This window comes from Salvelinus namaycush, chromosome 3 (assembly GCF_016432855.1).
Source record: "Salvelinus namaycush isolate Seneca chromosome 3, SaNama_1.0, whole genome shotgun sequence".
In the NCBI taxonomy this organism is placed as follows: domain Eukaryota; kingdom Metazoa; phylum Chordata; class Actinopteri; order Salmoniformes; family Salmonidae; genus Salvelinus; species Salvelinus namaycush.
In genome coordinates, this window is record NC_052309.1 from 65,706,679 (window position 1) to 65,734,305 (window position 27,627).

The 27,627-nt window shown below is 44.7% G+C and overlaps 2 protein-coding genes across 6 annotated transcripts; both read left to right on the forward strand.

The window, feature by feature from the left end:
* The first annotated feature begins 1,994 nt into the window (after positions 1–1,994).
* On the forward strand, positions 1,995–9,469 carry LOC120035010 (male-specific lethal 1-like 1). 3 transcript variants are annotated; one of them, XM_038981764.1, is made up of 9 exons: positions 1,995–2,036; positions 2,785–3,610; positions 4,001–4,206; positions 7,295–7,563; positions 7,788–7,852; positions 7,952–8,019; positions 8,192–8,316; positions 8,568–8,640; positions 8,758–9,469. In XM_038981764.1, exons 2-9 carry the CDS (start codon positions 2,933–2,935, stop codon positions 8,846–8,848), a joined length of 1,575 nt encoding a protein of 524 aa, XP_038837692.1. In that variant the 5' UTR covers positions 1,995–2,036; positions 2,785–2,932; the 3' UTR covers positions 8,849–9,469. The 3 variants fall into 3 exon arrangements, with proteins under 3 accessions (XP_038837692.1, XP_038837683.1, XP_038837700.1); XM_038981755.1 differs by having other exon boundaries at positions 2,009–2,070; XM_038981772.1 differs by having other exon boundaries at positions 2,009–2,070; positions 7,298–7,563.
* Positions 9,470–10,586: 1,117 nt separating this feature from the next.
* On the forward strand, positions 10,587–27,196 carry LOC120035029 (protein CASC3-like). 3 transcript variants are annotated; one of them, XM_038981794.1, is made up of 13 exons: positions 10,587–10,772; positions 16,101–16,125; positions 16,259–16,314; positions 17,236–17,436; positions 17,536–17,681; positions 17,859–18,032; positions 18,531–19,417; positions 20,006–20,067; positions 20,209–20,317; positions 21,737–21,853; positions 23,177–23,379; positions 23,613–23,802; positions 25,275–27,196. In XM_038981794.1, exons 1-12 carry the CDS (start codon positions 10,587–10,589, stop codon positions 23,772–23,774), a joined length of 2,328 nt encoding a protein of 775 aa, XP_038837722.1. In that variant the 3' UTR covers positions 23,775–23,802; positions 25,275–27,196. The 3 variants fall into 3 exon arrangements, with proteins under 3 accessions (XP_038837722.1, XP_038837713.1, XP_038837731.1); XM_038981785.1 differs by having other exon boundaries at positions 23,613–23,753; XM_038981803.1 differs by lacking the exons at positions 23,613–23,802; positions 25,275–27,196 and having other exon boundaries at positions 23,098–23,202.
* Positions 27,197–27,627: the final 431 nt, after the last annotated feature.

Here is a 27,627-nt window from a genome sequence, read left to right on the forward strand (position 1 = left end):
AATGAACTTGATGTCCAAACACTCTAGGCCTATACAACATGTCCCTATTATTTTTGAGAAAAATAAGGACACATTGGATACGTTCATAAAACACTACTAGCTGGACTAATTACTTAGTATTTTGAGTATGAGACATGCTTGATTATAAACTGGGTGGGTCGAGCCTAAATGCTGATTGGCTGACAGCCGTGGTATATCAGACCATATAACAGGGGTATGACAAAACATGTATTTTTATGGCTCTAATTATGTTGGTAACCAGTTTAAATTAGCAACAAGGAAACCTCTGGGGTTTGTGGTTTATGGCCAATATACCACGGCTAAGGGCTGTGTCCAGGCACTCCACCAGTGTGTAAGAACAGCCCATAGCCGTGGTATATTGGCCATATACCACAACCCCTCGTGCCTTATTGCTTAATTATATACCAGAGAAGAGAGGTATAACATTTGCACCATTTGACTATACTGTTGCCCAATGTCTGCAGTATGGTTGAGCCCACCCATTTACTGTCGGTGAGTCACACGAACAGTAGGTTGGGTAGGCGGCAAGCCTCGCTATGTGACCTACTTTTACTTCAGTTACGTCTTCACTGAGACGCTCCAGATACTCAACTAGTCTAAAGAAGGCCAGTTTTATTGCATCTTTATTCAGAACAACAGTTTTTTGCTAACATAATTGCAAAAGGGTTTTCTACTGATCAATTAGCCTTTTAAAATGATAAACTTGGATTAGCTAACACAACGTGCCATTGGAACACAGGAGTGATGGTTGCTGATAATGGGCCTCTGTACGCCTATGTAGATATTCCATAAATATGTATGTAAAACATATATATCATCCTTAGGTGCATATTTTGTCGCGAGGTCCCGGTGCTTCATGTGAGCGATATGGCACAGTGGACGGCTCTGCCAGCTCGAGAGCGTGAGAGGAGTGTCGACACGAATAAACACTGCAGCGGATATGCATGGTTACCGGGCTTGTCCACGTGACAGGGGCGCTGTTACGACCAGGCATACTTGAGTGGGAGCCGATTCTCTGCAATTTTCATGGAGAAAATACCACTTTAGATTGTAGCATCACTCAGTCATAGGCTACATCAATGTAAACACTTCTCAGAGGAGAGGTAGAGAGACATGTGAGGGAAGAAGCGCCACATAATCTTGGATTTGTTTTTCTCCATATTATAGGCCTAGGCTATAGTCTATTCGGGAAAAACGACCTAAGCACGAGGCATACCTTTTTTTTTTTGAATGTTTCTTTGTATTAATAGGTTATTGTTAAAATATTGTAGTAGGCTATTACTTTTTGGAAGTTGGCCTATCCATGCATGCTTATGAAAAACCGTTTACTAAAAACAGGTGTTGCACCTGAATGCTACTTCACAATGATGGGTGGGACTGACACCCGTTTCAGTATGCCCTCTTGTGGTAAAAGAGCAGCATTGATCCACAGTGACTAACACCAATGTAACAGCCTGTGGTCTCTACTGTAGAATATGTTGAGATATTAACTAATTTATAAGAAAAGTGTTAACATGTAATGGTTTATCTTCAACTAATCTTCAATAAACATAACTCCCTTACAAGATAGTGAATTAGGGAGCCCAGAATTGTCCTCTCCCCAAATAGAGAAGAGCCCAAACTAATATCAAGCAAGCAGATGAAATGCCATAGCTGTACCCGTTCCACAGTATTTAAAAATTTAATTTAAAAAAATTGGTGGTGACTGAGCCAGTTACCAATTGGTTGCACCTAATCCCAGTGTGAATAGAGAAAATATGACAAGAACTCTCTCGACCATAACAATTTTATCATGGTTGCATGATTGTACACGATATATTAACTACAACAAATTGTAACAATCATAAAAATTAGGTAGGAATATTCATTTGTCTTGGCATTTTTATTCTTGGGAAATCTTTTGAGCTCAGTGCAACCGCTGGCTAATTGACCAATCAGAGGCGAGCATACAAGGAACGCATGCGCAGTATCATTATTTTTTAAACGACCCGAGAAGGGGGGCATCAAGGCGATAGGTGAGTTCGGATGAGTACAGAGAATATCAAATAGGTAGGTGGCATTTAGTCATAAGTGTAAAGCACAATGTGTTATAACGTTCAAGAGAAAAACGTAACTTTGTAAAGCGTTTAAAGTTAAAATGGCGTCAAATGAGACCGGGTTGGTTGAAGGCAAAGTGGCTGTCATTGTTTTGCTCTTTGCTGCGGACCTAAAATGGAGGACTTGGCTAACCAGTTAGCCAACTAAGCGACTGCAGCTCAGCTGTAACGTTTGTTATTCTATTACTGTTTCCCTTGTAACCAAGAAATTGCCAGTCCCAGCATAATGTTTTCTTCAAACACCGGCTAGGTCAATTATACACATCATTGGGTAGCCGACGAAACTAAACTCTTTAATGATTGTATAAGTTAGCTAACTACCTCCTCTGCTAGGAATGCCTGTATTGTTGAGATGCAAGTCAGTTTATCTCCGGGTTGCTCGATTGTTGTTATTGTGTCAGTTTGTTGGTTCATGTGTCAATATCATACAGATTATTCATGGGCGTATAGAAATGCGTGAGGGAAATTGTAGCTACCAGAGATTGAGAACGCTAACGTTATTAGCAAAGTGGCTTTCTTAGTTGGGCTATATCTGCTGTAAGAGAGGCCATTGTGGCTGATTTCCTGTCTATCTCAACATTTGATTTTTGTTAATTTATGCCTGATAACCTTGTGTCTATGTTGAATTAACTGTGTGCCCATCTGACATCCCTCCCTTGTATTTCAGGCTTGCATGGACATCTAGACAGCCCACTGCTGAGGAGAAACGGCATCCACGGTGTGAGATCAAGCTTTTTGTGCCACCAACGCCCCTGTCAGGAGGACATTGGTGGGCGTTGGTTGGCAAGGGTTCTGGCGGTGGGATTGCCACGACAATGACATCCACTGTGTTCACAAGTGGAGGATATAAGCTAGACACAGTAGGGAAGATTGATTTGGTCAAAGCTCCAGCAGGAGGAACACCAGATTCCTTCATTGGCCTGAGGAGGGAGCCAAGTGAATATGTCATCGGAGTCCCAAACGTGCTGGGCAGTATCCACAACAGCAGCGGCCAGCAGCTCCAGGGGAAAGCCAAGGTGGTGCCAGGACAGGGACCGATTACCTGCAGGCCTGGATCTGGACAGAACCCTGGGCTTGGGTCTGGGCAAGAGGAGAACTGGGTGATCTTTGGAGCCCAAACTCCCCATGGCAAACCAATGGGGGGCGACGGCACCACACCAGTCAAGAGCAAGACACTACTAGGACAGACAAACAGCAATATGGGCAAGACAGACCTTGCAGTGCTCAACACTATCAAACAGCCCCGGGACGATGCAGTGTGTGGCAGGGAGGTCAGAGGGGCTGCTACTGCATCAATCATGGTGGCACAGTCATCAGAACACAGCCCAGATGGCAAAAGAGGGAATATTAGGAAAGGACCTGGTCACTCCCCTACACAGACCAGCTGCATACGCCAGATCCTCCTCCTCCAACTAGAACTCATTGAACAACAGCAACAGCAGCTCCAGTCCAAGAGCAAGGAGATAGATGACCTCAAAGCTGAGAAGGAAATGGTATGCTAGCAAACACAAATGTATAACATTTCAATTGTCAAACCTGGTCAGCATATTTTGTGAAAAATTGAATTTTCCAGAATAACCAGCAGCAGGTATTTTCCCTCCAACCTAGGCCAGCTCCACAATGCCACCAGTGGTATTGTGATGTAATAGCAGTGCAGCACTATTATGACATCATTGTTTCTATGAAGTGTAAGGTTATTGAAGTCAACTAAATCGGCCTCAAACACATATACTTTTTTTGTTGTACTCTTGTGGACTGTAAATCTCACAAGTGTTGAAGAGAATAGGCTACCCTTCAAGACAAACTATTTAAATGCCAAATCATAAGGGGGTATAAACCTCACTTTAGCCCCACTGACGTGACGCGTTTTATCACTACTGCAGCTCATGGCGCGGATCGAGCGCATGGAGCGCCGTCTGCAGCTAGGTAAGAAGGATGGGTGTGACCAGCGCCCCAACCACATCCCTAGCCGGCAGGAAGACCAGGTGGCAATGCCAGGGACACCAGAGGGGCAGGGGCTGTCTGAGTGCTGCAGCAGCCATACACCCCGAACGCTGAATTTTGGCAGAGGAGGCAAGGGCCACAAACGGTAGGGCTCCACATTCAGTTTTTTTTTTTTTTTTTTTTAACTTCATGATATGACATACTTCCTAGATCAGGCCTGGGCAATTCTTTTCCATGGAGAGCCACATTAGAATATATTTTGCCATTGCGGGCCAGAATCATATTACAAGCTCCTTCCACAAACTCGGCCATCTCACGTTTGTGTGTTAGGGGAGATCTGCATGACCTGACTCTGTCTTCCAACAGTGAGACAAACTGCCTGTGGTTTAAAGATTTAGCAGTTTTGAAGTTTACCACTTTAATGACTGTATCTACAACATGGCTCATTTTCAGAACACATTTACAGAGCACCACCTGATGGATAATGCAATGCAGGAAAATCATTTTCTGATCTGGGTTCAACTCAGCTACTTGATCTTGTATCCTTTTGAAAAGGCCAACATGTGTTCCTGTCAAGTTTGGGCAAGCATCAGTGGTCACACTGGATAACTTTTCAAAACTCAGTCTCAGCTTTGCCACACACTTATTAACCTCCTCCAATAAATCTTTCCCTGTGGTTGTGCTCTTCGTTGACTGCGCTGAAGCTCCTCTGTAATTTCAAAGTCTGGGGTTATGCCTCGTAAAAATATCAACAACTGCGCCGTGTCATGTGAACCTCATCCAGCGCCAAGGAGAAATAGGTGAAATCCTTCTCTTTCAACTGTTGTTCCATATTCTCTGCAATGTCCTTAACACGCCGTGTCACTGTACGTCTTGACAGGGAAACATTTTCAAACAGCTCTTTCTTGTCGGGGAAAAGTATTGTTGCAGAGTTAATTAAACATTCTTTAATGAATTCGCCCTCAGTGAATGGCTTGCTATGTTTAGCAATTTTGTGGGACAGTACATAGCTAGCTCTCGCAATTCCATAATTTGCTGAATGCAGTTTTGTTAAAGGTCCTTGCTGCTTTTGCAACTGAGAAAGCAATTCTTTCGATGCACCTGCCCTCTGCTCAGAAGACATATTCCTATATTTCTCTGCATGCTTCGTCTGGAATTGTCGGGACAAGTTGCAGTCTTTCAAGACAGCGATGCTCTCTTTGCACACTAAGCACACAGCTTTCCCTTTACCTCAATAAAGAAGTACAGTCGTGGCCAAAAGTTTTGAGAATGACACAAATAAATGTTCAAAGTTTGCTGCGTCAGTGTCTTTAGATATTTTTGTCAGATGTTACTATGGAATACTGAAGTATAATTACAAGCATTTCATAAGTGTCAAAGGCTTTTGACAATTACATGAAGTTGATGCAAAGAGTCAATATTTGCGGTGTTGACCCTTCTTTTTCAAGACCTCTGCAATCCGCCCTGGCATGCTGTCAATTAACTTATGGGCCACATCTTGACTGATGGCAGCCCATTCTTGCATAATCAATGCTTGGAGTTTGTCAGAATTTGTGGGGTTTTGTTTGTCCACACGCCTCTTAAGGATTGAACACACGTTCTCAATGGGATTAAGGTCTGGGGAGTTTCCTGGCCATGGAGCAGAAAATATCAATGTTTTGTTCCCCGAGCCACTTAGTTATCACTTTTGCCTTATGGCAAGGTGCTCCATCATGCTGGAAAAGGCATTGTTCGTCACCAAACTGTTCCTGGATGGTTGGGAGAAGATGCCCTCGGAGGATGTGTTGGTACCATTCTTTATTCATGGCTGTGTTCTTAGGCAAAATTGTGAGTGAGCCCACTCCCTTAGCTGAGAAGCAACCCCACACATGAATGGTCTCCGGATGCTTTACTGTTGGCATGACACAGGACTGATGGTAGCAGCTCACCTTGTCTTCTCCGGACAATCGGAAAGGGGATTCATCAGAGAAAATGACTTTACCCCAGTCCTCAGCAGTCCAACCCCTATACCTTTTGCAGAATATCAGTCTGTCCCTGATGTTTTTCCTGGAGAGAAGTGGCTTCTTTGCTGCCCTTCTTGACACCAGGCCATCCTCAAAGTCTTTGCATCACTGTGCGTGCAGATGCACTCACACCTGCCTGCTGCCATTCCTGAGCAAGCTCTGTACTGGTGGTGCCCCGATCCCGCAGCTGAATCAACTTTAGGAGACGGTCCTGGCGCTTGCTGGACTTTCTTGGGCGCCCTGAAGCCTCCTTCACAACAATTGAACCGCTCTCCTTGAAGTTCTTGATGATCCGATAAATGGTTGATTTAGGTGCAATCTTACTGGCAGCAATATCCTTGCCTGTGAAACCCTTTTTGTGCAAATCAATGATGACAGCATGTGTTTCCTTGCAGGTAACCATGGTTGACAAAGGAAGAACAATGATTCCATGCACCACCCTCCTTTTGAAGTTCCAGTCTGTTATTCGAACTCAATCAGCATGACAGAGTGATCTCCAGCCTTTTCCTCGTCAACACTCACACCTGTGTTAAGGAGAGAATCACTGACATGATGTCTGCTGGTCCTTTTGTGGCATGGCTGAAATGCAGTGGAAATGTTTTTTGGGGGATTCAGTTCATTTGCATGGCAAAGAGGGACTTTGCAATTAATTGCAATTCATCTGATCACTCTTCATAACATTCTGGAGTATATGTAAATTGCCATCATACAAACTGAGGCAGCAGACTTAAAAAATTTATTTTTGTGTCATTCTCAAAACTTTTGGCCATGACTATTTTGATGTCCACTTTTGCTGGAACATCCTACATTCATTGTCTACTTTTCTTTTCTTTTAAATCTTTGAAACTAATTTTTGCGCAATTTCTAGTTAGCTATTGTTTGTGACTGTGGCGTGTGTGTCAGCCTGTCAGTCAATGTATGTCCTCGTGCAGTTGTTATTTATACGTGCCTTCAAAATAAATGTCCCACAAGTGGTGGGAGTTAAATCATTACACAAAGGCAATTATTCATTGGGCTTTTAGTTTGAATAACAAATAAGTTTTTCAAAACTTTACTATGGCAAATTCTTTGATCTGAGCATGATTCCGCGGGCCGTGTTGAATCAGGTCGCGGGCCCAGGCCTGTCCTAGATCCATACATGGATAGATATATCTATGTACTGTAGATGCATGCAAAGCCCCTTATTGTTCCTCACGCAATTCCTCTAAAGGTTGTTTTTGTTCTTGCCAGTAGGCGTTTCCTCTTCCAGGACCCCAGGGCAGCCAAACGACGTGCCCAAGCCAAGGCCTCCCAGTCCCCACACAACGAGGCGCTGCTCCCCAAAGAGGAGCCTCTGGACGGGGAAGAGTTTTCAGATGGGTTTCCTGGGACCAGCTCGGCCGCCACTGAGGAACTGGACTACCTGTCCACCACAGACATGTACCTGTGTCGCTGGCATGTGCCTCCCCTGTCACCAACTTCGCGGGAGCCCTCACCCAAGAAGGAGGAGCCTGTGGCCAGTGAGTGTTACAAACTGTCATGAAATGGTTGTTTTGGATCCCAAAAAATAGGGAAACGGGCAAAATAAGTATGAACAGCACATAAAGGCTGAGACTTGGGCCTAAGTATTTTGTAATAGGCCACATGATTACTTTTTGTTGCTTTATATTTTGTAAAATGTGTGTTAAACAGGATTTGTAAAATTGCATGGGTGGTGGAATGACCTTCTCCCTCTTGTACACAGTTCCCTCATGGAAGGAAAACCTTATGGAGCCCCTGGGAGAGGAGGCGGCATCTGATATCCCTGAGGTGGGTACTTGTCTTGCACTGTTTGAAGCCCTAGGCTGGTGGTAGTCCAGATTGGACCCCTGGTCAGGAGGTCTAAAGTCCAACTGTTTTCTCTTACAGAATCTGGATGACAATGTCTTCCTGAAGCGCCACTCGAAGCATGAACTGGATGAGAAGAGAAGGAAGAGGTAAGGGAGGGCTGGAGTTTTCACTATGCTCTGTTTACATGTCTGACCAACTCTTGCTATGAGTCAGTATGTTTCTCTGGCATACCTCTTCTGCCTTTCTCCTTATTTTTGTGTTCCTTATTTTGACCTTCCGTCGCTGTGTTCTTCACTCTCCTTCATTCTCCTCTCGTAGATGGGACATCCAGCGGATCCGTGAGCAGCGGATGTTCCAGCGACTGCAGCAGCGCATGAACAAGAGGAAGGGTATCCAAGAGAGTGAGCCAGAAGTGTTCTCCTTCTACCCAGAAGCCGAGGATGGTAAGCCCACCTATACACTGAATTGTTAGATACTACTGCACTGTTGGAGCTAGGAACACAAGCATTTCACTACACCCGCAATAACATCTGCTAAATATGTGTATGTGACCAATAATTTTTATTTTATTTTATAGATCTGTCCAAAAAGCAACTATCCCATTAGTAATGTCTGTTGAGATTAAATGTAGTCAGTTGAAATACTGAGCAGGGTCTTGGACTTATCACTTATGAAGGTGTTCTTTCTCTCTCAGTGGAGTCCCTCATGATCACCCCCCACCTTCCAGTGGTGGTGTTTGGCCGACCTCTGCCAAAGCTGTCAAGACGGTGAGTTGAGTCATACACACTGGTTCTTAAATAACACCAAGCCAAACATCACTTGAATACAATCAGAGTGCTTGCTTCCTAACCTAAACCCCTGTGTTTCTCTATTCACCCTTGAAGGAGCTTTGACCTGCCTTGGCTGGACGAGCGGAGCCGCTGTCGAGTAGAGGTGCCCAAAAAGCAGACCCCCCACCGGACCTGCCGAAAATAAATCTGTCCTTTCCAGCTGAGTCCAAGAGAGGAGACACCGGCTGGATTGGTGCCAGGCAGCACCCCTCTGTGTGAACGTCTGCCTTGTTATTTGGGAGAGTACTACAGACGGGTGGGGGAATTGCATGCCACAATCCCCTAAAATCAAAAGATGCACTGTGCCACAGTTTGGTCATGGTTGCTGGACTGCAGAGCGGATCCTATTGTTTGTTCATAGTAGGGCTGGTTTGGAAGAAGACTGAGGGTGGTGTGGACTATCCAGGAAGAGCAGACATGTTTGTCTCCTCTAGATTCCCACTGGGATAATTTGAGGACAGTTTCTCTTTGCAACTTCACCCCAAAAATTCCCAAGAAAACAGGCTAAAGTTTTACAAACTGTTGACGTTGTCATTCACATTGACATGCCTCATATTTGAACAGAGCAGAGTGACTCTGTCTCCCATCTGTATGTGATTGCTGTTGCATCCTATAGAAAGGAGACCTGTTGGAGATAAAAGGAAAAAAAACATTGGTCATTAGGAGAGTGAGATGTGTTGAAAGTGCTTCAGCAGCACTTATGGTTTGTGTTTCAAACAAGATGTTGTAATTAAAAAAAAAAAAAAAAAAAAAAAAATGCTTTATGCCCATGAACATGACTTTGTTTCTTTTGGATGGTGTCTTTGCCTGATTTGATAAATGTAGGAGATAAAATTAATTTGAAAGCACTGGACCATAATGGGAATTAGGTATGAGTGAATGTGAATATTACTATCAATATGTCTCTGGATAATACTTAATATTCATTCAACTCTGAGCAGATTTCAGGGAATATATCATTTTGTTCACAGGTGTCATCATACTGACTTAATCGTTACAAAATGCTTCAACAACCAATTAACGACACTTGCTAATTGAAACGATAACTTGCCAGAAAGATTTAAATGCCTTGATTAAAAAAATAAGCTCGAGGAGGCTAACATGCTGACCAGACCGGACACGTCTGGTCAGCATAAATTTAATTTAGAAATCCATAATTAAATTTAGAAATCCATGTTATTCAATTATTGCACCCACACTGCTCGTGCGCACCAACGAGCGTCTGCGACGCCAAGGGCTAAAATAGAACTCATTCCTATTTCTGACGCAGATTGCGCTGCAAGTCCTGCCTCTCCCATCTCTTCATTGGTTTATAGAAGCAGGTGCCATCTCCTCATTGGTTATACCCACGTGGGTGATTGAAAGACGGAACTGTTTTGCCGGTAGTCGTGGTAATACAATGAAAGTTTAGATGCGATCACCATATAAGTTAAACGATGAAAAAGCCTGGAAGGAGGAGAGATGACTAGAAACGATTCGGTTGGTCGTTTTATGTGTGGATTAATTGTCGGAGTAGAGGTCCTTGTGCATTTCAGGTAAAATAACGCAATGTTTATATCCCAGCACAAATTAGCTAGCAACAGCAAGCTAGCTAAATAGGACAAATTAACGTTAGCTAGCAAGTGCAAGCTAACTAGCTAAATTGCCATACATGTTTAATGCTTTTCGACCTGTCCCCAAATGAATGTAATTGGTTCAGAGTTTGTTTTGATATTTTAACCTGCGTGTCGTGATCGCGTTTGGTGTGGGGGGGCAAAATAAATGTCTGCTTGATGGCGCACGCGTGCAACCGGTTTGGGTTTCGTGTAAAAGGCGGAATTGCGTAACTAACATTCACCCACAATTCATGGCATTCTTCCGGTTTCCTTTATATGATTTCTAAGATGGCGGACCGGCGACGGCGAAGGAGACGCGCGTCCCAGGATAGCGAGGAGGACGATGAATCTGGTTCGGGATCGGAAAGTGGAAAGTCCCTTTCGCCAACGACAAAGCCCCGAGTACGGGATCCTGAGCCAGTTGAGGCACCAGCTGTTCGTGTGGTGCCGAAAAACGATGCTGAATCCGAGTGTGTGAGTGTCCTGTTTTCTCGAGACGCAAAGCCGATCAATTTAATAGTACTTGATTAGTTGGCTAGCTAGCTAACGTTAGCCTGCTCACTACTATAATTAATGGCTGGGTCAACAAGAGCCGGCTATGGTAATGAAACAGTATCGCGCGGATAGTTGTCCAGTGGTTAGGCCAAGCCGCATCCTCATGTTTTGCGTTTGCTGCGTCCAGCTAATGTTGCTCATAAATCAACCAACTCGCTCATGTTTGGCCGGGAAACGTGTGAAGGGCCAACCCGTGAATTAACTAGACAAGCCAGTTCGTTTGCGCTAGCTTACTCTGTTTGGTAACGCTAGCTAGCACGTTTACCACGATGGTAACGCGTTAGCTAATGGTTAGCAATATGAAAGTATTTTAATGTCTAGTTACTGTACGATCGGTGTTTAGTTAAGCTTATAAGCTAGCTAACGTTGGCGCATGTTCTGTCAGTTACTTGCTAACTACTGTAGTAGTTGAGCTAAAGCCACAGGGAACTTTGATGTTGTTGGGTTATTTAATCTGACTGTTAAAATGTGCCGTCGTTAGTTAGATAACGTTACAATATTTGCCTTCAGTCACAACTCATCTAGTAATTTTTCTTGACCAGTAAAGATCTTGACTTCACCCTCTGGTTTTGAATGGCCACCACTACGACAAAGTTTGTTGATATTTATCGAAATCCCAAGTGATGTGACGAATCCATGTTTAGCACAATAAATTGTGGTTTTAGCTTATTTTTTACAGGGACAGTGTACATTAATCAACGTTTAGGTAACAGTGCCGGTTTTAGCCAGCTGGCTAATTTTCAACAGCAGGTCCTGGGCAGGTTATTAAAAACAATTACAATAACAATACAGACAATCAGTGAGCACATGCAGAGCAACATAGGACAATCAACACATAGCATGCAGAGAGCGCAATAGCACAAAAAGCAACAAAACAAAATGCATTAAAGCAACAGTGTTTCCACACCTCACAAGCAACAGACATGGAAAGCGGCAATACACAGTTTGGGATTATGTTCCGAAGTCTGATTGGCCTTTAGCCATGTCTTCATGTTTTTTGTTAAAGTGTGATAGATGGTGCAGTTGTGTGTTTGATAGCAGTGTGTTCCAGACATGGGATGCTCTCATGGAGAAAGCCAATTGACTACTAGTGCCATACAACTCTCCTTCCGTGGCCTCCAACTGCTCTTAAACGCCAGTAAAACTAAATGCATGCTATTCAACCGATCACTGTCCGCACCTGCTCGCCCGTCCAGCATCACTACTCTGGACGGCTCTGACTTAGAATACGTGGACAACTACAAATACCTAGGTGTCTGGCTAGACTGTAAACTCTCCTTCCAGACTCACATTAAGCATCTCCAATCAAAAATTTAATCTAGAATCGGCTTCCTGTATCGCAACAAAGCATCCTTCACTCATGCTGCCAAACATACCCTCGTAAAACTGACCATCCTACCGATCCTCGACTTCGGAGATGTCATTTACAAAATAGCCTCCAACACTCTACTCAACAAACTGGATGCAGTCTATCACAGTGCCATCCGTTTTGTCACCAAAGCCCCATACACTACCCACCATTGCGACCTGTACGCTCTCGTTGGTTGGCCCTCGCTTCATACTCGTCGCCAAACCCACTGGCTACAGGTTATCTACAAGTCTCTGCTAGGTAAAGCCCCGCCTTATCTCAGCTCACTGGTGACCGTAGCACGCGCTCCAGCAGGTATATTTCACTGGTCACCCCCAAAGCCAATTCCTCCTTTGGTCGTCTTTCCTTCCAGTTCTCTGCTGCCAATGACTGGAACGGAACTGCAAAAATCTCTGAAGCTGGAAACACTTATCTCCCTCACTAGCTTTAAGCACCAGCTGTAAGAGCAGCTCACAGATTACTGCACCTGTACATAGCCTATCTATAATTTGGCCCAAACAACTACCTCTTCCCCTACTGTATTTATTTATTTTGCTCCTTTGCACCCCATTATTTCAATTTCTACTTTGCACATTCTTCCACTGCAAATCTACCATTCCAGTGTTTTAGTTGCTATATTGTATTTACCTCGCCACCATGGCCTTTTGTTGCCTTTACCTCCCTTATCTCACCTCATTTGCTCAAATTGTATATAGACTTATTTTTCTACTGTATTATTGACTGTATGTTTTGTTTATTCCATGTGTAACTCTGTGTTGTATGTGTCGAATTGCTATGCTTTATCTTGGCCCGGTCGCAGTTGCAAATGAGAACTTGTTCTCAACTAGCCTACCTGGTTAAATAAAGGTGGAAAAAGTGAATAAAGCTGCTTTTCCTTAAGGGAACCAACATAGTCGCCTCATGTTAGACCTTGTGGATCTGCTGCCATGGGTTTGGGTGTTCTGTGTAACTAAAGTACTAAGTGGGGGGGAGCAAGGCCATTTAGGATCTTGAATACAAGACATGCGTCGGTGTATTACACAAGATTTTTCCAACTCAGGAGCTCATGCTTTCTGAGGATGTAACAGTGATGATGGCTATTGGGCTTTCTATCAAGCACTTTGAGAGCCAGTTTGTAGAGAGACTGAATTGGTTTTAATGTTGTACAGCAAGCTTGGGCCCAACTAGCTAATAGATAGATTTGAAGTACAGTTTTGCTACCTCTGCAGTTAAACAATTTTGTATGAATGGAAATTAGCTAGGTTGAATTTGCTTATTTGAGTTAACTTTTTCACCTGCTGTTTAAGAGGTTGGAATCAAGTATGATGCCAAAGTACTTAAAATCGCATACCACCTGGAGCTTCTCCCCTGACACATCTGGCTCAGTAGCATCAGTTGCCCTCTTTGTGAAGAACATGCAGACTTTTTTTCTTAGAATTGAGATGCAAACATGAGTCACTGAGACGCTTTGTAACCTGGACCATTACAGTAGTGAGTTCTTGTGCAGCTTGTTTGCTCTTTGCATGCACATATATCACTATCATCTGCATACATTTGAACGTAGGACCCAGTACAGACAGAAGGCAGATCATTAATGTACAGGCTGAACAGGAGGGGCCCCCAGTATTGACCCTTGGGGCACGCCCACATCATAGCTGAGAGTGGGCGACAGCTCATTGTTCAATCTGACACGCTAAGTTCTGCCTTCACGGTATGATTTCATCCATCTCAAGGCATCGGGGGGAAAGTTGAACTTGGACAGTTTTTTGATGACAATCTCATGGTTAACAGTATCAAAGCTTTCCTTAGGTCAAGAAATACAGCCCCAACAACACCCCTTTGTCCATCTTGGACTTCACATTTTCCAGAAGAAAGCAGTTGGCTGTTTTTGTGGAGTGTTTTGCTCTGAAGCCAAACTGCATGGAGTGTAATGTGACAGGGCTGTTGTTGAGGTGGGCAGTCAGTTGCTCTGCTACACACTTTTCAGCAACCTTCAACTCCACAGGTAGTATACTAATGGGACTGTAGTTACTCATGTCAGCAGGGTCACCTGATTTAGATGGCTGTTATTATGGCCAACTTTCAGGCCCTTGGAAACACCCCCTGACCAATAGATGTGTTGGTGACCTTAGTAATGGGGCCAATGAGGGACTCTGTAGTTTTTAAGAAAGGTAGAGTCCAGCCCAAACACATCGTTGGCTTTAGTTCTTTAGTGAGCTAATCACCTTGTTCACCTCTGACTCAAACATCCCTTGCGATGAAGATCGGTTCGGTGTCATTCATTAGCGCTGAGCCCAAGAAACCAGTGGAGGGGTTCTGTGTCAGTACCTTGATAGTCAACAAAGTAGAATGGTCTGCTGGAGGTCATTTTGCAGGGCTCTGGCAGTGCACCTCCTTGCACAAAGGCGAAGGTAGCGGTCCTGCTGCTGGGTTGTTGCCCTCCTACGGCCTCCTCCACGTCTCCTGATGTACTGGCCTGTCTCCTGGTAGCGCCTCCATGCTCTGGACACTACGCTGACAGACACAGCAAACCTTCTTGCCACAGCTCGCATTGATGTGCCATCCTGGATGAACTGCACTACCTGAGCCACTTGTGTGGGTTGTAGACTCCGTCTCATGCTACCACTAGAGTGAGAGCACCGCCAGCATTCAAAAGTGACCAAAACATCAGCCAGGAAGCATAGGAACTGAGAAGTGGTCTGTGGTCACCACCTGCAGAATCACTCCTTTTTTGGGGGGGGTCTTGCTAATTGCCTATAATTTCCACCTTTTGTCTATTCCATTTGCACAACAGCATGTGAAATTTATTGTCAGTGTTGCTTCCTAAGTGGACAGTTTGATTTCACAGAAGTGTGATTGACTTGGAGTTACATTGTGTTGTTTAAGTGTTCCCTTTATTTTTTTGAGCAGTGTACAAGTGTCATACATAATTTAAAAGCTTAATTTCTTGTTACTCCAACCGCATTGTCAGATTTCAAAAAGGCTTTACGGCGAAAGCATACCATGCGATTATCTGACAGGGCCCTACATCAAAATACTTTTTCAACCAGCCAAGGTATCACAAATAGCGATTAAATAAATCACTTACCTTTGAAGATCTTCCTCTGTTTGCAATTCCAAGGGTCCCAGCTAGACAATGAATGGTCGTTTTGTCCGATAAAGTCCTCATTTATATCCTAAAAAGTCAGTTTAGTTGGCGCCAATGATCTCAGTAATCCACTCTTTCAACATGCATACAAACAAATCCAAAAAGTTACCAGTAAAGTTCGTCCAAACAAGTCAAACGATGTTTCCAATTAATCCTCAGGTACTCTAATATCTAAATAAACAATATTTAATTCACGTGTTAAAGACCACTGTTCTAATGAGACACCTTGTAGTTCTTCCAACTACTTGTTCATTTTTCAAAAAACAAGCCTGAAACCCTTTCTAAAGACTGCTGACATCTAGTGGAAGCCATAGGAACTGCAATCTGGGTCCTATCTATTTGTATTTCCAATAGGCAAGCACTGAAATGGCCTGTGACATCAAAAAAAAAAATTCTGGATGGATTTTCAGTTCTATATCAGTTCTGTTATACTCACTGACATTATTTTAACAGTTTTAGAAACTTCAGAGTTTCCTATCCAATGCTACCAAGTATATGCATATCCTGGCCTCTGGACCTGAGTAACAGGCAGTTTACTTTGGGCACGTCAGTCATCCGAAACCAGTATGCTAATGATTATAGGGTACATTCATAGTGACACAGATCTCTCTCTTCCCCCCCCCGCTACTAAATAATTGACGTACGGGTTGGTATCATGTCTGCGTGACAGTGGTGTGTGTAGGCTACATACTGTTGCTATTTGTTGTCAATTCATTCACATTGTTTGACTAGTGTTATTCTTTCTTAACAGGAAAGTGAAGATGGCGTAGGAGAAGGTGAGTCAGTGTTTGGTGACGCAAATTAATGGCCTATCTAGAATGACATCTGAAGTATTTCCCGTTTGGATCACACCACTGTTAAACAGTTGATGTACTTGTTTCAGACACATTTGAATGTTTGTTTTTGCAGCTGTCCTTTCTGACTATGAAAGTGCAGATCCTGAGGAGAATGGCTCCCATTCAGAGGTGAGTTGCCACTGCTGAACAGAGTTATGCTGTAGGGTAAAATGTTAATGTCATTTTTATGGGTTTTATTTGCATGGACACTTGGGCAGCATAGTATTTGACGAACCAGATATTTAATAATTTCAGTAATGTAGGCTTCATGAGGCTACCGCAAGGTTCCTCATTCTCCCAACAGAATAGCCCAACTAGTGGATTGGAAAGATCATGATGTATCTAACTTCCAAAGTATTTGAGACACAAAAAATTCAATCACCATGAAACAAGAGTCCCTCCAGGATGTAGCTATTCTGCGACCCATATTTTTTGTTGCTAAATCAACGATTCCCGGTATATTATGTGAGGGCTTGCAAATTTGACCAATCCTGCACTATTACCTCATAAAAAGTCAAATTATCGCATACAACTGACTGATCACCACACTAAACAATCACTGCAAATTTACTGCATAATATGGTTCAGTTAAGCACACATCAACAAACCTTTTTCCCTCGTCAGCGCATTTTTGTAACAAATTGGACACAATCATCACATATTGCCCTGTAAAATGTCAGAATTGCTGCAGTGAAATCCTGGATGGACTGAAGAGATGAGCAGGTTTCAACCATTGATACAGGTACCGGTATTTCGGAACACAGACCTTCTGCACTGTAGCAGCACCTAGATGCAAGATACGGACAAATACATTTTTAAAAATCTACAATTGATGTACTCATGCATTGCAATGTCCATGATGGCACTGGAATCCTCTTAATGAGGTCTTAACTGTGGTTCGGATAAGAAGTTTAATTTGTCCACTCTGCATGGACGCTTTTGACTGTAATAAGTAGGACTCTAAGGATATTTGCATTGATCTCTCTGACAGCATCTTGATAATGATACACATGAAGCAAACTAACTCAAGTCTTGTATTGTCTCTCTCAGGGAGGTGAAGAAGAAGAGGAGGAGGTGGTCCCTCCACCGGCTGCAGAGCCCAAACCCAGTCCTGCTACTGACACCCCTGCTGCAGAGGGGGAACTGCAGGAAGGAGGGGGGAAGGAAGAGGGTGAGAAAGGTGTGAGTAAAGAAGTGAAGTGTGAAGATAAAGGCAACCTGGCAGGGGAGCGGCAAAGCGGGGATGGACAGGTAAAATGGTTAATTGAAAAGAAAATACAGTTGAAGAATTGCATACAAATATAGGCCTCTTGGTCAATCATTTTGAGTAATTCTACTCCGTGTAACCAGGAAAGCACAGAAGACTCTGAGAATAAAGGTGCTAAACCAGGCCAGAAGCTGGATGATGACCAGGATCGTAATAACCCAGCCTATATCCCCCGTAAGGGAATGTTCTTTGAGCACGACGTCAGAGGAAACGCACAGGAGGAGGAACGGTAAGGGGGAACGGAACGTTTTCCCTTTTATCCGTTAAATGTTTGTCGTTCAACTGAAACTATCTAAACGTGACCAACAACTACACAAAGGATGGGTGACTCCTAGTAATAGACGGATGTCGTTTCATTGGTAAACCTGTTTATTGGTATATTTGCGGCTTCTTTCCTGTCCTCCAGGCCGAAGGGTCGTAACAGGAAGCTGTGGAAGGACGAGGGTTGCTGGGAACACGATAGGTTCAGGGAGGAGGAGCAGGCGCCTAAGTCACGTGAGGAGCTGGTTGCAATCTACGGCTATGACATCCGCAACGGAGGTGTCTCCAATGAGCGGTCCTATAGACAGCGCAAGCCCAGGTACTACTAACCCTCAACTCTACTAACCCTCAACTCTACTAACCCTCAACTCTACTAACCCTCAACTCTACTAACCCTCAACTCTACTAACCCTCAACTCTACTAACCCTCAACTCTACTAACCCTCAACTCTACTAACCCAGTGTTCAAATTCCCATGTCTCTGAAAGCCTGTAACACTAACCACCATTACTGTCTATCGTGCCAATTTATATTATACAGGCAGAATATAAAAAATGTGAGCAGAGTCGCACAGATTTTTCCCTGCCCGATTTGTTAGTCGAAAGCTATTTGCGTGTCTGAAAAGGATAAATGATTTGAAAATATATAGGTCCATTATAGTTTCTGTATACTTTCTACCTTGTTTTAGATGTTCAAGAGTGGCCTGGAGTGTTTATAAAAGAATCAAAACATAATCTGGCCCGTGTACCATCGTTTACCAACCGCTGGTCTACTAGCAAGCTTGTCCTCACACTAGCCACCTCTCCTCCCCCTGCAGACACAGCACCTCTCCAGTCCGGGACAAGCGCTGGCGGGACGGAGACGGGGAGAGGCCCATCCATACCTCCTGGCAGCAGGGAGGGAACCCCAACAGCCGTAGCGATCCCCTAGCCGTGGCCCTGCAGCAGTCTGATCCTCCCCCCTCAGCAGCCCCCAACACCCAGCGCAACAACAACCCCCCCAGGCCCTCCTCCCACCCCCCACCCCGGGGCTTCCAGGGCAACCGCCCCCCCCAGGCCCAGTACAGGAATGACAGAAACCAGGAGTCTCAACGGCCAGGCCCCAAGGCCCACCCCGCCGAGGCCCTCCAGACCCGGAGCCTACCGCCCATGGACGGGGAACGAGGCCCCAGGGGCCGGGGGAACAGAGGGGTCCATACGGAGCGCAGCTCTTCGGTAGTGGTGGAAGAGATCCGCAGCGAGGAGGATGACGAGCGCAACACAACTACAGTGACAACTTCTCAGTCCGTCTACCACAATCGCCACTACAGTGGCAAGGGAGATCGAGAAAGGGACTCTGCGCCACGGCGACAGGAGCAGCAGCGAGGGGGATCTGCTCCTCCGGCGGACAACCCGGTTACCCGCGATGCCTCCCCGGCTCCGGAGCGGCCCGTGGAGAAGAAGTCGTACTCCCTAGCCAGGAGGACTCGCACCCGGGCCACTGAGCTGGACAAGCAGGCCTCTCTTGAGGAGCCTGCCTCCACCGTGTCTTCCTCGGCACTGACGAGTGAGCCGTGGCAGGGCCCCGGTCAGAGCCAGGGGGATGCTGGAGACAGTATCCAGGCGACGGTACTCACAGGGCTGGACCAGGACCTGGCCAGACTCAGCCTAGCCGGACAGAACTGGGACCAGAACCCATCTTCGTTTCTACGCGCTGAGATGAGGGGTGAGCCTTCTCTCTTTTGCCCTCGCTCTACCCCGTTCTACCCCTCTCTCCCTTTTTTTATTTATTTTGAGTATTATGGAGTGACACACATCCTCTCATAGTTCCAGCAGCACTGTTACAAGCAGCTCAGTCACCACTGCACCAGCAGCCCAGGTGAAGCTAAGCAGCAGCTCCCTGGTGCAGCACTGAGTCAGTCGGTCAGTGACCGTTCAGTGAGGCTGATTGACATAATGAGGCCATTAGTCAGTGTGGAGCAATGGGGGGGCCGGCAGTGTGTGAATGGCAGTATCTCTTTTAAGCCAGCTAATCCACTCAGTGCTAGTGGTGGTGCGTCCTTGCATGCAGTCTGAAGCCTGGGAGGTTTTCATCATGCAATACATTGGAAATTAAACCTTGGGTGCAAAAAGGACATTTTAAATGCCTCAAGTACACATGTTGTCAGGACAGAAACCCTAGTCAGAACTACACGTTGGTAGCAGGTTTGACATGAAGCTTATAAGATGTAACTAAACAGCAGCAGTTAATCAGTTAGTTGGATATGTTTTGATTGCGTGTTGTCGACCCTTTTTTCCCCCGGTCTCGTTGCAGGCATCCCTAACTCTATGCACATGGGTGGAGCACCTCCACAATACAGTAACATAGAAGAGCTGGTGAGTAGGCCTACTTGTGGTGACTTATGGACAAAGATGGGTTTCTGTCGTTTTATATGTTGCCTTCAAGGAGAAGTCTGGTGTTTTTTACCTGACATTGAGTGGTTCGGTCAGCTCTCATCCTATTTCTCTCCATCTCAGGGAGCTGGTAACCGGGCAAAGCGGTACTCGTCCCAGCGCCAGAGGCCAAGCCCGGAGCCCGCTCCTCCTATGCACATAGGGGTCATGGAAAGCCACTACTACGAGCCCAGTGAGTCAGTGCCACACACTACCACCAGAAGGCAGGGCTCAACTGAAAACACACACTAGCCGGTGTCTCTTGGTCCATAGGCTCAGAGCCAGGCTCTGGTAGAATCAGATCTAAACTATAACATGTTGTAGCTGCATTAGAATGCTGTCTTAAAAAATGGTAGGGTACACAGGTATCTGTAAGCTATAACAAAACAAGCTACATGTTTTAACACATGATTACATGATTGCCACATCAGATACTTTTTTATCTATAGTATATGTGGACTCCCCTTCAAATTAGTGGATTTGGCTTTTTCAGCCACTCCGTTGCTGACCGGTGTATAAAATTGAGCACACAGCCATGCGATCTCCATAGACAAACATTGGCCCGTACTGAAGAGCTCAGGGACTTTCAACGTGGCACCGTCATAGGATGCCACTTCTCCCAACAAGTCAGTTCGTCAAATTTCTGCCGTGCTAGAGCTTCCCCGGTCAACTGTAAGTGTTGTTATTGTGACGTGAAAGCCTCTAGGAGCAACAACGGCTCAGCTGTGAAGAGGTAGGCCACACAAGAACGGGACTGCCGAGTGCTGAAGTGTAATACGTTGTCAGTCCTCAGTTGCATCACTCACTACTGAGTTCCAAACTGCCTCTGGAAGCAACGGCGGCACAAGAACTGTTCCTCGGGAGCTTCATGAAAGATCTAACATAACCATGCGTCATGCCAAACGTCACCTGGAGTGCCGTAAAGCGCGTTGCCTTTGGACTCTGGAGCAGTGGAATCGTATTGCCTGAAGTGCTGTCTGACGGACAAATCTGGGTTTGGCGGATGCCAGGACAACGCTACCTGCCCCAATGCATAGTGACAACTGGGAAGTTTGGTGGAGGAGGAATAATGGTCTGGGGCTGTTTTTCATGTTTCGGGTGAAGGGGAATCTTAATGCTACAGCAATGATATTCTAGACGATTCTGTGCTTCCAACTTTGCGGCAATAGTTAGGGGAAGGCCCTTTCCTGTTTCAGCATGACAATGCCCCCGTCCACAAAGCAAGGTCCATACAGAAATGTTTTGTCGATCGGGGTGGAAGAACTTGACATGTCTGCACAGAGCCCTGACCTCAACTCCATCGAACACCTTTGGGATGAATTGGAACACCGACTGCGAGCCAGGCCTAATCGCCCAACATCTGTGCCTGACCTCACTAATGCTCTTGTGGATGAATGGAAGCAAGTCCCCAATGTTCCAACATCTAGTGGAAAGCCTTCCCAGGAGAGTGGAGGCATAGCAGCAAGGGGGGGGACCAACTCCATAGTAATGCCTATGATTTAGGAATGTTTGACGAGCAGGCCATGTAGTGTATATGGTTTGGTTGTAGAATGATATATCTGACTGTAGAGCGCAAACATGAGTGTCAATGCTATATTGTCTCCTCCTGCAGTGTCTTACCAAGGACCAATCTATGCCCACGGCGACAGCCCCGCCCCCCTCCCACCCCAGGCCATGCTGGTCCAGCCTGAGATGCACCTCCCCCACCCAGGCCATCCAGGACACCCAGGTTAGTGTCTGTCACCTTGCTGCCAGGGGACCCAGGGAAAACGTGGTGTGGGCAGCAGTTGGCCTCAACTACGACGATAGATATGAACTCGGCCTGTGTCTTCTCTGGCAACAAAGGAAGTCAATGACAAGCTTTCTTGAACCTCACCATGCAAGTGAAGACATGTTCAATCAAATCTGTAATAGTATTGCTTAAATTCTCTCTTATAAAACTCAAATGAATTGTTATTCTTACGGGTTTAATGAATACATTTGTATAGTGCTTTTCAATAAGTGTTTCACGCCATAAAAAGTTGCCTCAAGTGCCTCCAAACTAGGGATGTGACAAATGTGCAATTTGTCTTTTTTTAAACGATAAGAAAAAAAATCATAAAATGACATGTGAATTCACAATGCGGATATGGTTATTCATGACTGCTAGGGTGCAATGGCGCTCAATCGACCCCAGTCATGGCTGCCAGCAATGATGGTAGGCTCTCTGTGTGCCTCCATGCTCTGATCAGTACAGGGGGCTTAATGTCCCACTTGTCATCAATGTGATGGCTCGTGACAGTGATGTATGACAGCTTGTTCAGACGTCCAACAATCTGTGGTGTTTTGAGAGCTCACGCTTTGTACTTACAGAGCAGTCATTGTATAATTTCTCCTTCCGGGCCATCACGTTTTTTTCACTTGTTTGGTTCTAGATATAGCATCAGGGCATTGAAGCCGATATCCTCTACCATTGCAATGGCTGCATATTAACTGCAATTTCTGTAATCGGGGCTGTTATTTTAGCCTACCCTTATCGCACTTCTTTCTTGTGAAGATCCCGTGTCTCTTGTTTAAGGGTCCTGTGCTGCTGCCAGCAATGTTTCTGGTCTCACGGTGCCTCCCTTTCAGCATTGCACCTGTACTGCCACTGTAGCTCAATTCCACTTTGCAAAGTTTGCATTTCACCACCTAATTTAACCTCTAAGTATTGCCATACAGGACTGTCGCTTCCCTGTCTCACACTCTGCCATTTTTCCAACTGTTAACAAGGATGACGTTCAAAGTGCTTTATATTCTTTGAAAAGAATATCTCCTAACGTTACAGCATTGTTTCGTTAGGTATGTTTATTTTTCCGTTTGATGATGATGATCGACCTTTTTAATGGTCGTTTTGTGATAACTAACTGCACTGTGATTTTATAAATGTGTGGTGGAGGGGTAACAAAAGTTTTTTTTTATTTTTTTTATTTAAACGGCCCCACTCCTGACCAGAAATGCTGGTATGGTGTTGGCTACTGTATGGGCCTCAGTCTGTCTGGTCACACCCGTGAACCCCTCCCGTCTCCCCCAGGTCTACACCCCCACCAGTCGAGTGGCCCCATGCCCAACCCGGCTCTCTACGCTGCTCCCCCCGTCTCCATGTCCCCTGGACAGCCCCCTCCACAGCAGCTGCTGGCCCCGCCCTTCTACCCTCCGCCAGGTGTCATGACCTTTGGGAACACCAACTACCCCTACCCGGCAGGAGCCACCCTGCCCCCCATGTACAACCCGCCGGTGAGACCTCTGCCCTCAAGACACCATAGCTACCACATCAGCATGTCAAATGTTGCTATATATTGTACCCAATGCAACACATTACTGTTGCAATATGCTGACAGCTCTGCAATTCTATGCATATTTAGAAGTTATTCGACTCCACCCTTAACATTTAGGAATGTGTAGGACATGCTACAAACATACAGGTATTTACACACATGCATAAACCATGTAACCTCCTCTCCCCTCAGGCCCAGTCGCAGGTGTACAGCCAGTCGCAGGTGTACGGTGGGGTGACCTACTACGATCCGATGCAGCAGCAAGCCCAGCCCAAACCCTCGCCTCCCCGGCGCTCCTCCCAGCCCGTCACCGTCAAACCTCCCCCACCAGAGGTAGGGTACGGCCCGGAGTGAGCCCCAAACCCCAGCGACCCAACAACCGGCAAGTCTTCCCTCTCTCACCCACTCACCCAATCAAAACGCCAAGACATCGACCTGCCTCAGTCCTGACTGAGTCGGTGTGAGAGTAGGACGAAAGGGAAGGTTATGTTTTTAAAACATTTTGATAATGTTAAATCTGTTTTGGAGAGTTGGGTGGGGGAGGAGTACAGAATAGGCCTATCCCAGAGAGTGTTGCTGTAGGTCAAGTCATACCATTGCCATAAAGGTGCTTGCTTTCCTCATTTTGTTTTTTGAGCTCCTATTCAAAAGTAGGCAACGTGTCTAAATCAAATGGTGTTTTTGCCTCTGACACACGTGAAGTAAGGCCAGTGGCTCTGAGTCGGAGTAAAGCAGCTGAATGTGTGTTTAGATCTCTGCTCTCCAGGTCGTTCTGACAGACGAGCTCCTCTTATCCCCTAGAGCTCCTCCTAAAAGCCCCCAGGCAATAATACTGTCTTCAAACTGATGTCTCTTTTTGAGATGTGAGTGGACACACACACACTCTCTCTACAAAGACGCGATTCAAAATCCCAGCAGAGAAATGCTTTGTTGCAGAGGTAACCTTCAAACAAATTAATGTCGACCACCTAGCTGCATGACAGTCTCAAGACTTTTCAAATCAAATGTACTGGTCACATACGTGTTTAGCAGATGTTACTACAGGTGTAGCGAAAGGCTTGTGCCTCTAGCTCTGACAGTGCAGGGACATTTAACAAGTAATTAAGTTTCACAACATATACACGTAAGGAATGGATACATATGTCAGAGCGGCATTGGACTAAGATAGTGGTATAGAATACATTATATATGCATCAGATGGGTGAGTAATGCTAGGTATGAAAACATTATTAAAGTGGCCAGTGATACCTAATCTATGTCTATAGGCAGTTGCCTCTGATGGGCTAGTGATGGCTGTTTAGAAGCTGTTTTTCAGACTGCTATCTCAAGGCCATCAGTCTCGGTCCCAGCTTTGATGCACCTGTACTGACCTCGCCTTCTGGATGACAGCGGGGTGAACAGGCAGTGGCTCGGGTGGTTGATGTCCTTGATGATCTTTTTGACCTTCCTGTGGCATCGGGTGCTGTAGATGTCTAGGAGGGTGGGAAGTTTGCCCCGGGTAATGCGTTGGGAAGACCGCACCACCCTCTGGAGAGCTTTGCGGTAATGGGTAGTGCAGTTGCCGTACCAGGCGGTGATACAGCCCGACAGATGCTCTCAATTGTGCATCTGTAAAAGTTTTAGGTGTTAAGCCAAATTTATTTAGCCTCCTGATGAACTTGACGCTTTCCACCTTCTCCTCTGCGGTCCCATCTGTGGATCGGGCGTGCTCCCTCTGCTGTTTCCTGAAGTGAGCTCAATTGTATTGCTGAACCATGCATTCTTGCCTCCTCCTTCCAGCCTAATCCAAAGCTCGCGCGACAGAACAGTTGTGCTGATTTGGTCCCGTTTCTGCTATTTTTCCCTTTCATCCAGGACCGGAGTGAGAAGCCCAGTCAGGAGGTCAGATCCTAGCACGGCGTTCCGAACGGCTACGCCAGTTGGAAGAGGGCGACGGACAGGGAGACTGGGGTCTGCAATCGAGGACCAGCACCACGTGTGGAGCGGATTATGATTTAAATACAATGTTATCTGGGATGTTATCCGCCTTGTGGTCAGGTGCCACATTGGTTGGTCGTCCACAATACTGAAGGGTTGTTGTTTTGGTTCACCTACCAGTGTTTTGCCTCTGAGGAGTGCGTTCTTAAAAACCCTATAAAACGTAACCATATAAAACCGTTAAAGAACGCCCTGAATAACAACTCCTCTGTAAACATTACGTTGACACCCGACACCAACGATGACATTCGTAGACATTTGTTCCTTCTAACAATCTGTCGTTCAACTGTAGGTATATTCATGCAAAAAAAAATTGTTTTTTTTTAAGCTCGAACAAATGTTTAGGACTGGCTTAAATGTGTCGTGAGTATTATGGAGAGAATCTAACAGGGATAGTTGGTCATTTATATGGGCTAGCTAGAGCTGTTTGTCCCACCCACCAGACAATCCTGCTAATTTTCTAGCTAACATTTACACTCCCCTACGTATTTATTTGGACAGTGGAGCAAAACTTTGAATGTCTGTACTCCAGCATTTAGGATTTGAGATCAAATGTTTCATAGGAGGCGACAGTACAGAATGTCTCTTTTATTTTTTCATTTTTTTATTTGAGGTTCTTTTCATAAATATATTTTTTTCCTTTTTAGAAATGAAAGCCAAACATTTTGAAGATGTCATAAATATTTGGCCAAATTCACTTGTGTGGTAAAGTAGTCAGGTTTCTGAACATTTCTACATTAATGTGGATACTATCATGATTACAGATACTCATGAATGAATCTTGAATAATGATGAGTGAGTTTGAGCAACAAAGATCTTGCTAACCTCTCACCATTGCCGATAAGAGGTTAGCATTTTTTGGGTGGTTATGATATGCATGCCTCTTAAATTTCTTAATCATAATTATTTAAGATTTATTTGTGATTATCCGTAATCATGGAGACATCCTTATTAATGTTCCAAAACATTCTACTTTTATTTACAATAAGTGACTCCCAAAATGACAATACATTATTTACCATTCATTTCTATTGGGCACAACATAATCTGAAACGCAACCAAAACAAACTGCAAATGCATCCAAGTTTGTAGCTTAAAAAGCTTGATGTCATTGCGTGCTATGAATATGGGACCAAGTACTACACTTGACTAAGTGAATTTGTCCAAATACTTATGACACCTTCAAATGGGGGTACTAGATGCATAAAGTGCTTTAATTTCTAAACATAACATATTTGTACGGAAATACTTTCCAGTTAATGGTAACATTCTTTAGTCATTGTATAAAACATTTAAATCTCAAATAAAAATGCTGTAGTATAGAGCCGAATGGGGAAGAAATGTTCCTTCACTGTCCAAATAAATACGTAGTGTCCCATTTCATCTCACAACAGCATCGTAGGTCTTAGTTTTTATTTGATGTTTTTGAGTCTTGTAAACGCACACTTTTTAGATAAAGAATAAAACATATATACAGATGGTGCTTACCTATAGCTAGTACCCTACAATTTCAACAACTTATTTTCAAGTTCTCTTGTTACCTTCCACATTGCCCAGTTTTTTTCCTTGATTTTTTTTAACGTAATACTGTATTACCAGAGAACCATTTAACCTTGCCTGAAACTGATGTACTTGACAGTGCTACTGCTTTCTAATGTAAGTGTATATAGATAAATGTATATTAAAGCCTGTGGTTTAAATAAGCAGAAATACTACCACCTTATCAAATTAGTACTGTCACTATGAACAAAAGTCCTATACATGGTTATGAATGGATAAAATAAAAAAAACTAGGATAACTCTGGCTTATGAAATGGTTGTTTGGAAGTTTGCCGTTTCCTTTATTTCCCCCTCAGAATCCTTTTGTGAAAGTGGAGAGACTGGTGAGGCCACTCTACCACTAAAATGGATCTGATTTGTCTGTTTGCAGAACGTACTGCTGATCCCAAATGATTTTCCCTAAAGACAATTCTGTTAACTTAGGCTGCATTTCACCAGGCAGCCAAATTCTGAATGTTTTCCACAATCAGATATTTTTCAGGTCTGATTGGTCAAAAGACCAATTAGTGTAGGGGTGGGTGTTAGAATGGGCTGCCTGTCTAAAAGCTGCCAAATAAACATAACATGCATGTTATACATACATATATATAGATATGATTGTGAAAGTAATTCAGTTGTTGCTGGTGGCTGCACACTGTTATAGTAAGTCTGCCCAAAAAGGGCAAGTTAT

What these genes read in the sequence shown, in the direction of transcription:
- LOC120035029 (XM_038981785.1), top strand. Translation starts at nt 10,587, where the DNA reads ATGGCGGACCGGCGACGGCGAAGGAGACGCGCGTCCCAGGATAGCGAG. An exon ending in AGAATGGCTCCCATTCAGAG is followed by an intron (nt 16,315 to 17,235) that starts GTGAGTTGCCAC and finishes TGTCTCTCTCAG; the next exon opens with GGAGGTGAAGAAGAAGAGGA. An exon ending in TCTACGCGCTGAGATGAGGG is followed by an intron (nt 19,418 to 20,005) that starts GTGAGCCTTCTC and finishes GTCTCGTTGCAG; the next exon opens with GCATCCCTAACTCTATGCAC.
- LOC120035010 (XM_038981764.1), top strand. Translation starts at nt 2,933, where the DNA reads ATGACATCCACTGTGTTCACAAGTGGAGGATATAAGCTAGACACAGTA. An exon ending in CGGCATCTGATATCCCTGAG is followed by an intron (nt 7,853 to 7,951) that starts GTGGGTACTTGT and finishes TTTCTCTTACAG; the next exon opens with AATCTGGATGACAATGTCTT. An exon ending in GATGAGAAGAGAAGGAAGAG is followed by an intron (nt 8,020 to 8,191) that starts GTAAGGGAGGGC and finishes CTCCTCTCGTAG; the next exon opens with ATGGGACATCCAGCGGATCC.